Raw genomic sequence first — 12,605 nt, 5'->3', positions numbered from 1 at the left:
CTCTCATTACACATGGACATCAACATAGATGTGATTTTTAATTTTATGACGTGCAAGACGGTACTTTCGCATGCTCCTGTGTCTGGGCGCAGGAGCCAAATGACCTGCTAGCTTTCTTTTTCCCTTATTTTTTTCTTCTTCTGTTCATTAACATAGTTAAATCAATCTTGTTTTTTGTTAACCACTTTTCTTTGCAACTCTCTCTCTCTCTCTCTCACCCTTACTCTTGTTGCCTCTAAATTTATTTTTTGGGGGAGGGGGGGGTAAAATTTTCTCCATCTTCCACTGTTGTGATAATTCAGATTATCCGCTAATCTTCTCAGCAAGAAAGGGGTGTGTTCGAATGAATTCCTTCCACTGTTGGTTGAAGGATGAATGTAACTTCCTTCCATTGGCACCCGTGCCCCTCCCAAAATATGATTTATTCCCCTTTTATTGAATCAGTGATCACAAATAGTATTCACCTTCACTCATTCTCCAATCACTATTCATTAGATCCCTATCAGATCGATTCATGTTGTGGAAGATGTAACTAGCAAATCTAAGGCACCTAATACATATAATTTTTAAATTTCCATCCAGTGGACACAGCTTTGCTTGAATTTTTTCTCAATTCAGAACGAATATGTAGACTCTAAAGTAGGCAAGCTACTTCATTGATCAAACTTCTATTTGAACTTGGGACCAGTAACTAACCAATATAAATATTCAAGCCTGATCATTGAAATTTGGAAAAAAAAAATTTCCCACAGTAAACTATGGACAAATTTTCATTTCTTGAAAACCGAATTGAAGTGTAGTAGATCCCCTGCACAATCATTAGATCCCTTGCTCATCCTACGAATAAAACTGAGAATTGTTCATGATACGCATAAAAATTGGCCATGCACAACTCAAGTTCAATTAAAATCCCTGAAATCAGATCTAGAATCAGCAGCAGATACTGCTCAAACTGTCTTTAATCCCCCCCCCCCCCAACACCACCTGAAAGAGTTAATTCTGGGTGGATATCCACAAAAATTGGTCATATACAATACAAGGTTCTACAGCTCTGTTACCTCAGAAAAACAGATTCTATTTGTTTGAATATTTGCATAGGAAAATATATCTATTGCTATCTTATTGGTTCTTCAGAATTAGTTTCTGTTTTAGATTTTGATATGATTTTTATTCGTCAGAAGAGTAAAGGTCTCATTTTATGTCTTCACCACTATCTTTTTCAGGTAATTGCAAGTCCTTTTGGAGGTCTTGATTCTGATTTGCAAATGGTTGGTTACTGGATTTTTTAAGGTAAACAAGGCATTGATTAGTCAGGAAAGATTTAACATAACTATGCTCTTTTTTTTACCTTTTGATATTCACAGAAAATATCCTATACAAAAACACACAAATGCCCGAACGATCAAAATGGTAATTTCACATATACACAAAGGATTTAGATTGTTGCACTTCTTTCAAACCATGGAACACACTTCTAGAAGCCATTGTATCAGATAAGGCTATGAGGATCGCAGACATTTCCTTACACCATAAAGAAGATTATTGAATTGAGATACCTTATTTTCATTTCACAGTAAGACCGTTGAAAAGTATGACCATATTACTAAGAAGGTCAGAAGAACACATTGAAGATTTCATTTTCCAATGCAATGAAATGGAATCTTTGGCCTGAAACTGGCAGAAAAATATGAGTGGTATTAGCCTTGTCATGTAACTGCCTCAGTTTCATTCCTTTTTTTTATTTTGAGGACTCATGCAGCAAAACAAACTCTGTTTCCTCTTGTCTTCACTTCCTCATTTACCTCTTTCTGTTTCAGGACAATGTGCTTAACATGGTACACTTTCAGTACAGTAGTGGCAGTGAACGTGGAGAAAATACCATTAGAGGTGCCTAAAGGACAGCTAAAAAGAAGAAAGAAGATTCCAAGCCCAATGCATAACTCCATGTTGCAGTTTCCTTTGGCAGAGTTGCTGCTGCTCTGTCCGCAATTAATTACCCAAAAAAAAAGTCTGCAATTGCCCCTAGCTACAGCAACATTGTCATGATCTGGTGAGCAGATGACAAAGGCTAGCATGGTGAAGGTATCTGCTGCGACCTTAATTGCAGCACAATGCCTAGAGGCTACAGTGACATAGAAGGTAGAGGACAGGCACCTTGAATTTGTTATTAGCTCTGCCGTTAGGGTTAAGGACCTCATGTTCCTTAAATGCAGATCAAATTGAAGAAAGAAATGGTCTATGTATTGCTTTTTTTAATTTTGGAAGTAGTAATGTTGGTGATATTCATTGCAAAATCATGTTACTCATCGAGCAAATGTGTTAAGTGGGTTTTTCCTCATTCATCCTTTGTTTCTGTTTTTTTTGTGCTTGTAGAGAGAAGTAAGCATGATTTAACCAAATTCAGCTTCCACTTTTACCTGCCAGTAAAGAGTAATTTAGCATTGGTTAGGCATCAAGTGTGACATTGTTCATCCATTCTATCATATTTTCCCCTGCCAGGTAATACTGAAGATGAAGAAAACATATTACCATGACCATCTTCAAACAAAAAGAGTAAGGTCCTCTCTGTTTCTCCCTCCTCTTTGAGTCGCACCCTTCCCTTCCTTATGCTAGTGTGAATGAAGGATTATGTCTCACTCCATAGAAGCTTTTTTACTGTTAATACTGGAACACCCTTCTCTCCCTTAGAATTAGATCTCTTTGACTTGGACTCTCCTTAATTGTAGAGTTGTAGTTGTATCCAACTTGTGGAAAAAAGAAAGAGAGAAATCGCCAAAAACGTATAGGATTCTCTACCAAAACTGTGGCCACTTGTAATTATCTTACACCTCCCTCGTATTAATCCCTCTTAGATTAAGTGTCCTTATTCCAAATCTTGGATTTAGGAAGTTTCCTTGTCTTAGATATTTAAGTATAACTCAACTTCCTTCTTTGACTCTTGGTCTCCAAGAGTATCCAAATCTGTAAATTTCCAGCTCAACATGCCACACCACCCTCATGTAAAATGACCAATATACCCCTAAGATCAAATTTGGTGGAAATATGTGGGGACCACCCCCTGAACTCGAAAATACAAGAGTTCTTCATTGGGCTGGGTTTGTATAGTATTGAACTCCTCTAAATTGGTTTTCTCAATATAGGCTCCGAAAATGCACTTTTTCTCTAGTTCTTCCAATATGTCGAAAATACTCCTGTACCCTGAAAATGCAGAAAATACCCAAATAACTCCATTCTAAACAGATAAAAATGCAGAATTAAATGGGATAATTTCACACATAAATATGCTAATCTTGTAATCAGTCTTCTTTAAACTTTGATGGCATGCAAGGTTTTATATGAGTAATTGCCTTCAACTCTGTTTTCTTTTCTTTTTTTTTTTTTTTTGGGGCAATTACTATCACTACCCTACACTTAGCCTATATTTACTAAAACTACCCTAGCTTAAACTTCTTTTTTGAAACTACCCTGCTTTTAAATTTTTACATCTCCCTCTACCCTCATGTTTTTAAATACCTAGATTGCCCTTCCTTTTCACCTAGTAACTTGCTAATCTATTTAACCTACCATTCATCTTCTATATTTTACTATTTTTATCCTTAAAATAATAAAAAATGAAGCACCCACCCACTTCTTCTCTCCCGTTTTTTACTCCATTCAGTTTTTTTTTTTTTGTTTTTTCTTCAATTTTTCTATTTAATTAATTTTTTATTCAACATTTCATCCTCATCGTTCTTCAAACATATCATGGTTCTAAGTATCCGTATCGGGCGATGTACCGGTTTTGTTAGTCATCGATACCGATATATACCATGCTGATACCGTATCGGTAGCACGGTACTCACAAGGGGCAAAATGGTGACAGACCTCATTTTTTAAGGAAATTCAAGGGTAATTTTGCCCGATACAGCCGATCCAGGCCAATACCGTATCGGTATCGTATCGATTTTGTAGGTTACCGATACTCGTTTCGATACCGTGCACTAAAACCATGGAACAGATCGACTCTCACCAAAAATAGTAAAAAGTAAATTGAATAAAAAGAGGAAGAGAGAGAAGAAGTGGGGTGTTTTGAAGAGAGTCCATCTGTTCCATGGTTTTAGTGCACGGTATCAAAATGGATATCGGTAACCTGCAAAATCGATATGGTATCGGCCTGAATCAGCTGTATCAAGCAAAATTACCCCTGAATCTCCTTTAAAATGATTTTTTTTTTTTACCATTTTATCCCTTTTTCGTATCATGCTACCGATACGGTATTGACAAGGTATCGGTGACTAGCGAAACAGGTATGTATCGCCCGATACAGGTGATACGATACCAATACTTAGAACCATGATCTATTCGAAGAAGAGCGATGAGGATGAAATGTTGAATAAAAAATTAATTAATTAGAAAAATTGAAGAAAAAATAACCGAATGGAATAAAAAACGGGAGAGAGAAGAAGCGGGTGGGTGCTTTCATTTTTTACTATTTTAATGACAAAAATAGTAAAAAGTAGAAGATAAATATACATAGTAGGTTACTTAGGTGAAAAGGAAGGGCAATGTGGGTATTTAAAAACATGAGGATAGAAGGAGATGTAAAAGTTTAAAAACAGGGTAGTTCTAGAAAAGAAGTTTAAGGTAGGGTGGTTTAATAAATATAGGCTACATATAGGATAGTGATAGTAATTGCCCCTTTTTTTTTAGGTTAAATATTTTCTTTCATCTGCAATCAATAGAATTTTGAAAGGTAGTCACTTATGATTCTAAATCTAAAGTATTAATGATACGAAAAATTCTACCCAAAAAAGATATATATATATATATACGGAAAAAAAAAGTTGGTAGAGGTGGAGTTTGTTGTTTATGTTTTTAGATGCCACATAAGCTCCACACAATGGATGTGACGCTTGTCCCGTTAGGCTTGGGATTATTTCCAGTTCCATAAGCCCTGCCCCACTTTAACCAATCGTTCAATATCATGGAAGCAAATTGTACTAGTTCTTCGTGATTTTCATTTTTTTCTGTTTAAGAATATCTCTCCTACAAGCAAGTAAGGAAATATATTTCATTCTTATCAAAAAAAAAAAAAAAAAAAAGGAAATGAAATCAACTCATTTATTTTCCTCCTGGCTGGAATTATGCAGCTATGAAGCGAAGTTTATAAAATTAATCGTTACTAAAGTTTGGGGTGAATTACAAAAGAACCCCTTGACTGGTTCAGACGACATGATGGTCGGAGGAATGGATTATCACGTAGAAAAAATGATGAAGTTGGTAAACAATGAATCTAAACAGATTGTGGGTATCCATGGCTTAGGTGGCATTGGCAAGACAACAATTGCCAGGTGTGTGTACAATAAAGTTCGTCATCTTTTTGCAAGTTGTAGCTTTATAGCAGATGTTCGAGAAACTTGCACAACAAGGGGAATTGTCCATCTACAAAAGCCAACTTCTCACTAATATCTTGAACCTGGAGAATCCAAACATTACTAGCGTTGGTCAAGGAATTGATACAATTAAGCAAAGATTATTCAATAAAAAAGTTCTCATTGTTCTTGATGATGTGGATAGAGATACTAATTTAAATGAAATAATCGGGAAGGGTGATTGGTTTGGTATTGGAAGCAAGATTATTATTACAACCAGGGACAAGCATATCTTTGATGTTCTTGGAGGAGTAGAACCTTACGAGCCCAATGTAATGGATCCAGATCAATCACTTCAACTTTTCAGCAAACATGCCTTCAAAATGGACCAACCTCCAAAAAAGTATTGGAAGCTCTCAAGAGATGTGGTAAACACTACTGGAGGACTTCCTTTGGCTCTTCAGGTTATAGGTTCATATTTATGTTGCATGGAAGAATCTGCATGGACTGACGCAGTGAAGAAGTTGGGCAACACTCCACACAAAACAGTGCAAGAGAAGTTGAGAATAAGCTATGATGGATTAGATCATGACGAGCAACAGATGTTTCTTGATATTGCTTGTTTTTTTATTGGAAAGAAAAAAAATATTCCATTTTACATATGGAAGGGCTGTGATTTTTTCCCTGAATTAGGAATTGAAATTCTTTGCCAAAAATCACTGGTTAAGATTGATGAAAAAAATGAGTTATGGATGCATGATCAGTTAAGAGATCTCGGAAGGGAAATTGTTCGTCAAGAAAACCATGAGGAGGTTGAGGGACGTAGTAGATTGTGGTCGAAAAAGGATGTAGTGGAAGTATTAAGTACTCAAAAGGTTGGTTCCCAATAAATGATTAGTACATTTAATTTTGTTTTTTCAGTCATTAATGATGCTTTGAAGAATAAGCTAGCTATATATTTTCAGTTAAAGACATTAATCCATAAAATGTATGGCTTGATAAACCAAATGGTAGACATGAGTGGTTGGTTCCCAATACAAATGATTAGTACGTATTTTGTAATTTTGTTTTTTCAGTCATTAATTGTAGATGTTTGAGAATAAAGATGCTAGTATACAAATTACGAAAATGTTAGAATGGAACGTATTTTTGTAATCTTAGCTAGGACCTTTTGTTTTTTTTTTTTTTTTTTTTTTTTCCAATTCTTGTAGAATTTTCATTTTAGATTAAAATTGATCGACCATCAACGTGGGATGGGCCATTTGGGGTCCATTATAACATGGACCCACCCATGAATTAAATCTGGGTTTACATCATGATCTTCCATACTTATTTAAGGTTCTTTGTTTGCAGGGAACAAAGAAAGTTAAAGGACTGTGTGGGAAATATAGCAGCAGATTGATCATTGAAGGATTTGGTGAAATGAGTGGACTAAGGTTACTTCAGGTCGATTTTAGTCAAGGTTTCTGGAAACTTTGAGCATTCTTTTTCAGAACTGAGATGGCTTAATTGGGAAGGATGTCCTACTACACAATTTACACCAATCAATCTAAGTAAATTGTGTATTCTGGATCTGTCATATAGTGACATCACAGAATACTGGATGGGTTGGAACATCGATCGGGATGCAAAATGAAATCACTCCCACTTGTGTCAAATCAGACAAATTTAGTTGGGGTATTGTACCTTTTTGAGTGTCCCAATCTCCTGGAGATACCAACTATTATCAATGCTCTTCCAAGTCTCAAGTCACTGGGTTTAGGAAAATGCCCTCACCTCCCACGCATCCCACATCTTCCCTCACCTCTGGAATACCTGCAGGTTTTTGCTTGTAAAAATCTGGGAGAAATATCTGGAGGATTCAAGAACATGAGAAAATTAGAGAGATTAGATCTTCGTTTTTGCCCCAAACTAGACTGCAGCTGTTACGGATATGGGACTGTCACTCATTGACTGGTGAAACTGTCTATATCAGACTGCCCTTCATTGAGAAAGATGCAACAACTTCCCAAAAATTTGTGTGAGTTAGAAATCAGAAGCTGTGACAAGTTATATGAGATTGAGAGTCTTGAGGATTTGAAATCTTTGACAAGATTATCATTTTCGAAACTGCCACTAAAGATTAGCTGCTTTGAGGGATTGGAATCCTTGGAAGACTTAAGTATATCTTGTTCCAAATTATTAAAAGTATTACCGGATGTCTCACCCTTGAAGAACCTGAAACGTCTATCTCTCTTTGGGTGTGAGAAGTTAACCGATATCCCAAGTATTGGGAGATTGGAGTCCTTGGAAATATTGGTTGTGATAGAATGCAAATCAAAAGAAATATTATTACCAAATTTCTCCAACTTAACGAAACTACAGGGACTACAAATCGAGAATTGCGAGAAAGTAACTGAAATTCAGGGATTTGATAGGTTGGAAATTCTAGAGGTCTTGCGTATCGATTGGTGCATTTCTTTCTATTGAAAGATTACCATGTCTCTCAAACTTAAAGAAGCTGAAGAGGCTATCAGCTTACTACTGCGACAAGTTAACCGAGATTCAAGGTGTGGACGAGTTGGAGTCCTTAGAGGAGTTGTGTATCGACCGCTGCTATTCTATTGAAAGATTACAATGTCTGTCTAACTTAAAGAAGCTCAAGAGGCTATCAGCTTACTACTGCTACAAGTTAACCGAGATTCAAGGTGTGGACGAGTTGGTGTCCTTAGTGAAGTTGTCCGTAAGAGGGTGTATATCCTTGGAATTACCAGATAGGTCAAGCTTTAAGTCTGAAAATTTAATTATTGAGCAGTGAAGGGTGACAGTCTACTTGTGATCGTTAAAATTCAGTGTGCAAGCCCATCTATTATAGCTCTTGGTCTAGGGAGGACCTTCCACCATTACAGGTACTTGCTCTCTCTCTCTCTCTGTTTAAACCTTTGTTTCTCTACGCCTCTACCCTTCTCTCTTACTCTCGTTACACATGGACATCAACATAGATGTGATTTTGATTTCATGACGGGCAAGACGGTACTTTCAAGTGTTCCTGTGCCCAGGCACAGGAGCCACATGACCTGCTAGCTTTCTTTTTCCTTTATTTTTTTCTTCTTCTGTTCATTAACATTGTTAAACATTCTGAATTGACCTCATGTCCCTTATCTGCAACATTAAAATCTAACAAATTGAAGAAAGGAATTAATCTCCTTTTGGGATTTTTTAATTTTGGAACTAGTAATGTTGGTCGTCTTCATTGCAAAATCATGTCTACTCATAGAGCAAATGGGTTAGGTGGGTTTTTCCTCATTCATCCCTTGTTTCTGTTTTTTTTTGAGCTTGTTCATAGAAGGAAGCATGATTGAACCAGATGTAGCCAGAGATACTGCTTGACATTACAAGGCTACTACGACAATTAAACAATGTAAATCTTCAAGCCTGATTAATTGATGACTTGGATGAGTAAAAATGAGATCAGCTTGATCATTGAAATTTGGTTGAATTTTTCTTTTTCCCATAGGACACAATGAACAAAATTTCATTTCTTGAAAACTGAATTGAAGTGTAGCAGATCCCCTTTCAATCATTAGATCCCTTGCTCAGCCTATGAATAAAACTGAGAATTGTTCATGATACACATAAAAATTGGCCATATACAACTCAAGTTCAATTTAAGTCCCTGAAATCAGTAGCAGATACTGTGCGAACTGTCCCCTACCACCTGAAAGAGTGGATTTTGGGTGGATATCTACAAAAATTGGTCATATACAACACAAGGTTCTACAGCTCTGCTACCTCAGAAAATCTGATTCTAATTGCTTTGAATATTTGCATAGGAAAATATGTCTATTGCTGTCTTATTGGTTCTTTGGAAGCGGTTTCTGTTTTAGATTTTGATATGATTTTTATTCCTCGGAAGAGTAAAGGTTTAACTTTATGTTTTCACCACTAGCTGTTTTCAGGTTATTGCAAGTCCTTTTGGAGGTCTTGATTCTAATTAGCAAATGGCTGGTTTCTGGATGTATTAAGGTAAACAAGACATTGATTAGTCAGAAAAGATATAACGTAATTATGCTAATTTTTTTTACCATCTGATACACACAGAAAATATCCTATACAAAAAACACGCAAAAATTAAATACAAGTTGTACTAGCCTTGTCATGTTACTGCCTCGTTTCATTCTTGGTGGGTGAATGTTCATGTACGTGAACGACTCAGCCGTTCAGATGGAACATTCCCACAGATTGGATTTTATCTGAACGGTTCTGAGCCGTTCACGTACGTGAACATTCCCTGCTCTCGTTTCATTCCTCCCCCCCCCCCCCCCTTGTTTTTTTAGTTTTAAGGAGTCATGCACCAAAACAAACTCTGTTCCTTCTTATCATCTTACTGCCTCATTTTTTATTTTTTCTGTTTCAGGACAACGTGCTTAAACATGGTATGTTCTCAGTATAGTGGTGGCAGTGAACATGGAGAAAATACCATTAGAGGTGGCTAAACGACTGTAGACAAAAGAAGAACAAAGATTCTAAGTCCAATGCATTGCTTCATGTTGCAGTTTCCTTTGGCAGAGTTGCAACTGCTGTGTTTGTAATTGCTGCAGCTACAAAGCATTGTCATGCTCTGATGATCAGATGACAAAGGTTGGCATGGTGAAGGTATCTGCTGCGACCTTAATGGCAGCAAAATGCCAAGATGCTATAGTGACAAAGGAGGTAGAGCACAAGCACCTTGAATATGTCATTAGCTCTGCCATTAAGCCATTAAGGGATGATTGTTAGGGACCTCATGTCCCTTATCTGCATCATCAAATTGAAAAAAGGAATTGATATCTGTTTTTCTTTTTTAATTTTGGAACTAGTAATGCTGGTGATCTTCAAAGCAAAATCATGTCTACTCATCGAGCAAATGGGTTAAGTGGGTTTTTCCTCATTCATCCCTTGTTTCTGTTTTTTGTGCTTGTTCAGAGAAGGAAGCATGATTGAACCAGATGCAGCTTCCACTTTTACCTGCCATTAAGGAGCATTTTAACATTGCTTAGGCATCAATTGTGACATTGTTCATCCAATGTATCATATTTCCCCTGCAAGTGTGGCTGAAGATGAAGAAAACATATTATCAGAACTGTCTTCAAACAGAAAGAGTAAGGTCCTCTCTGTCTCTCCCTCTCTCTCTCTCTCTGTCGCTCCCTTCCCTCCTTTCCCTTGTAGGCTTATGCTAGTGTGAATGAATTGAAGGATGGTGTCTTACTCCATAAAAGCTTTTTTACTGTTAATACTGGAACACCCTAAGGCATTAGCTAACATTCTGCTTTGGTTTCCAGGGAAGAAGCTTATTCCACTGCCAATGAAGGGTGCATCAGGATCCCTTGCATAAGTTAGAAGTCTAGTTGTGGCGCTGCTGCACTTCTGTTAAGTTCTCTCGTCGTCACCATCAGCTAGTTCAGTTGGTTCAACTAAATTGTATCGATCCCAATGATCGAGCATGTATGGCCATGATCTCTTGGAACTTCCCTATCAAGTTCGGACTGGTTATGTACATTTTGTTTCTCTACCTAAACCAATCGCTCATGTTGGCCAGTTTTTAATTTTCTACTTGGAACAACTTGAGTGGGCTATATTTTGTCCATAAGAAGTACAATGTCCAAATATTCCAACCAATTACCTTATAGTTGTAGTAACTCTACTATGTATAAGTTGAAGTTGGAATATGAAGCAGATCAACGTTGGTCACACACTGATCAATTAGGGAAGATAAAAAATAAATTAAAAAAAAATAGAAAAAACCATGACTCACATAATGATAATGATATGTGGGTCACACACTGACATTCTCTCTCCTATGCTAACAAAGCCCTCGTTAGTTTGGCGTTCAGATTCCTTCTTACACCATCCTTGTGCAAAACCCTCTCTTTTTTTGTATTTTTTTTAAATTATGGAATGAAGTCATGTTAAACTCCTGTAGCCCGTAGGGTATCTTTGGCTGGCTGCAATGTAACTACTACTTAGCTGCAGTTAAGCTTCTTACACCTAAATGATACCTAAAATACAAGCATCAACTCCACTTTATCTGGAAAAAGTTTTTCACGACGAGAAGTACCATTTCCCTCTTATATGAAGTTATTTATTATTTTCTCTCATGCTCTGACCATATGTCATATGAATGATACTATACTACACAGCCACTGGTGTGGTATGTAGATTCCTCCTCACACTGGTGTCAAGGGGTACCCTCTCCCTTTGCATTATTAGGAGAGAATTGGGGTGAAGGGGGGAAACCTCCTCTATCTAGGATTGCTACTAGCAACCCAAAAAAATGGATGATTATTGTGCATGGAAGATGAAATTGAATGGTGGTCTTCAAATCGAGAAGGCAAATGCCCTCTCTGGTAGAAATGAGCACTATGGTTCAATAGCCACGATGCTCTCGAAGTTCAAACTTCTAAGTGTTTCATTGCACATCTACGATGGCATCTCCTGTGTTAGTCTCTCCACCAACCCCCTCGGAAATGACCACCATGCCCCTCCCCATCGCACCCACATTGGCGCCACTAGCGTTCAATATGCCCAATAGTCTACCTTGTATGTGGGATTTTTTGTTATTTTTCTTTTCTACCTTGACCACATGGGTCCCATGTGAATGATACCATTCTTTGTGCCACCACTCAGTATTGTGTGGGAGATTCCCTCCACACTGATGGCGTAGAGAACCCTCTCCCATACATGGTTGGTTTTACGTAGAGGTTCAGTATCGGTATCAGCCAATACCAACATGGATACCTGGGGATACCGAATCAGAAGATGGTACAAACAGAGTCTGATGTCGGTATCTTTGAAGGCAAAACCAACCATGTATGGCCGATACGGATACCTAAAACCATGCGTCCATATACTATTATGCCTACACAGAAAAAAATAATCGGCGGAGGGAGGGGGAATAGTGTTTGCACTGCCAACATTGTGTATGGGAATAGTGTTTGCACTACTTAAGTAGTTTCTTTTCTATACCCTTCCTTCTCAACATACCAAGGTGATAGCAACTTCCAACTAGCAGATTTAGAAGCTTGAAAATCACATTCTTTTCCCTGGGGAACAGACTTGGTTGTGCAAAAGAGATCTTTCTCGATTACTGAGCTTTTGAAGAATGAGTGTCTCAATTCAATCTCAGGTTCTCAAAAAAAGTATAGGGTTCATATACTGAAATGATTCAGTTGATTTACTCATTTACAGACATTAGACTTGATGGAGAAAAAGAAGAAAAACGAAACAAAAAAAGGG

General features: G+C 37.3%; 1 protein-coding gene across 1 annotated transcript in view; it reads left to right on the top strand.

The window, feature by feature from the left end:
• LOC122649499 (disease resistance protein L6-like) overlaps positions 1-10,109 on the top strand; it is a 42,280-nt gene extending 32,171 nt beyond the window's left edge. Inside the window, exons 12-15 of the mRNA XM_043842682.1 lie at positions 5,130-5,259; positions 5,384-6,226; positions 6,705-6,787; positions 9,932-10,109. Coding sequence (XP_043698617.1) covers positions 5,130-5,259; positions 5,384-6,226; positions 6,705-6,787; positions 9,932-10,109 — 1,234 coding nt within the window. The remainder of the gene's footprint in view (positions 1-5,129; positions 5,260-5,383; positions 6,227-6,704; positions 6,788-9,931) is intronic.
• The last annotated feature ends 2,496 nt before the right edge of the window (positions 10,110-12,605 follow it).

This window comes from Telopea speciosissima, chromosome 2 (genome assembly GCF_018873765.1).
Source record: "Telopea speciosissima isolate NSW1024214 ecotype Mountain lineage chromosome 2, Tspe_v1, whole genome shotgun sequence".
Classification (NCBI taxonomy): domain Eukaryota; kingdom Viridiplantae; phylum Streptophyta; class Magnoliopsida; order Proteales; family Proteaceae; genus Telopea; species Telopea speciosissima.
The sequence above is the reverse complement of the archived record's forward strand: the minus strand, read 5'-3'. Positions and strand labels throughout refer to the sequence as shown.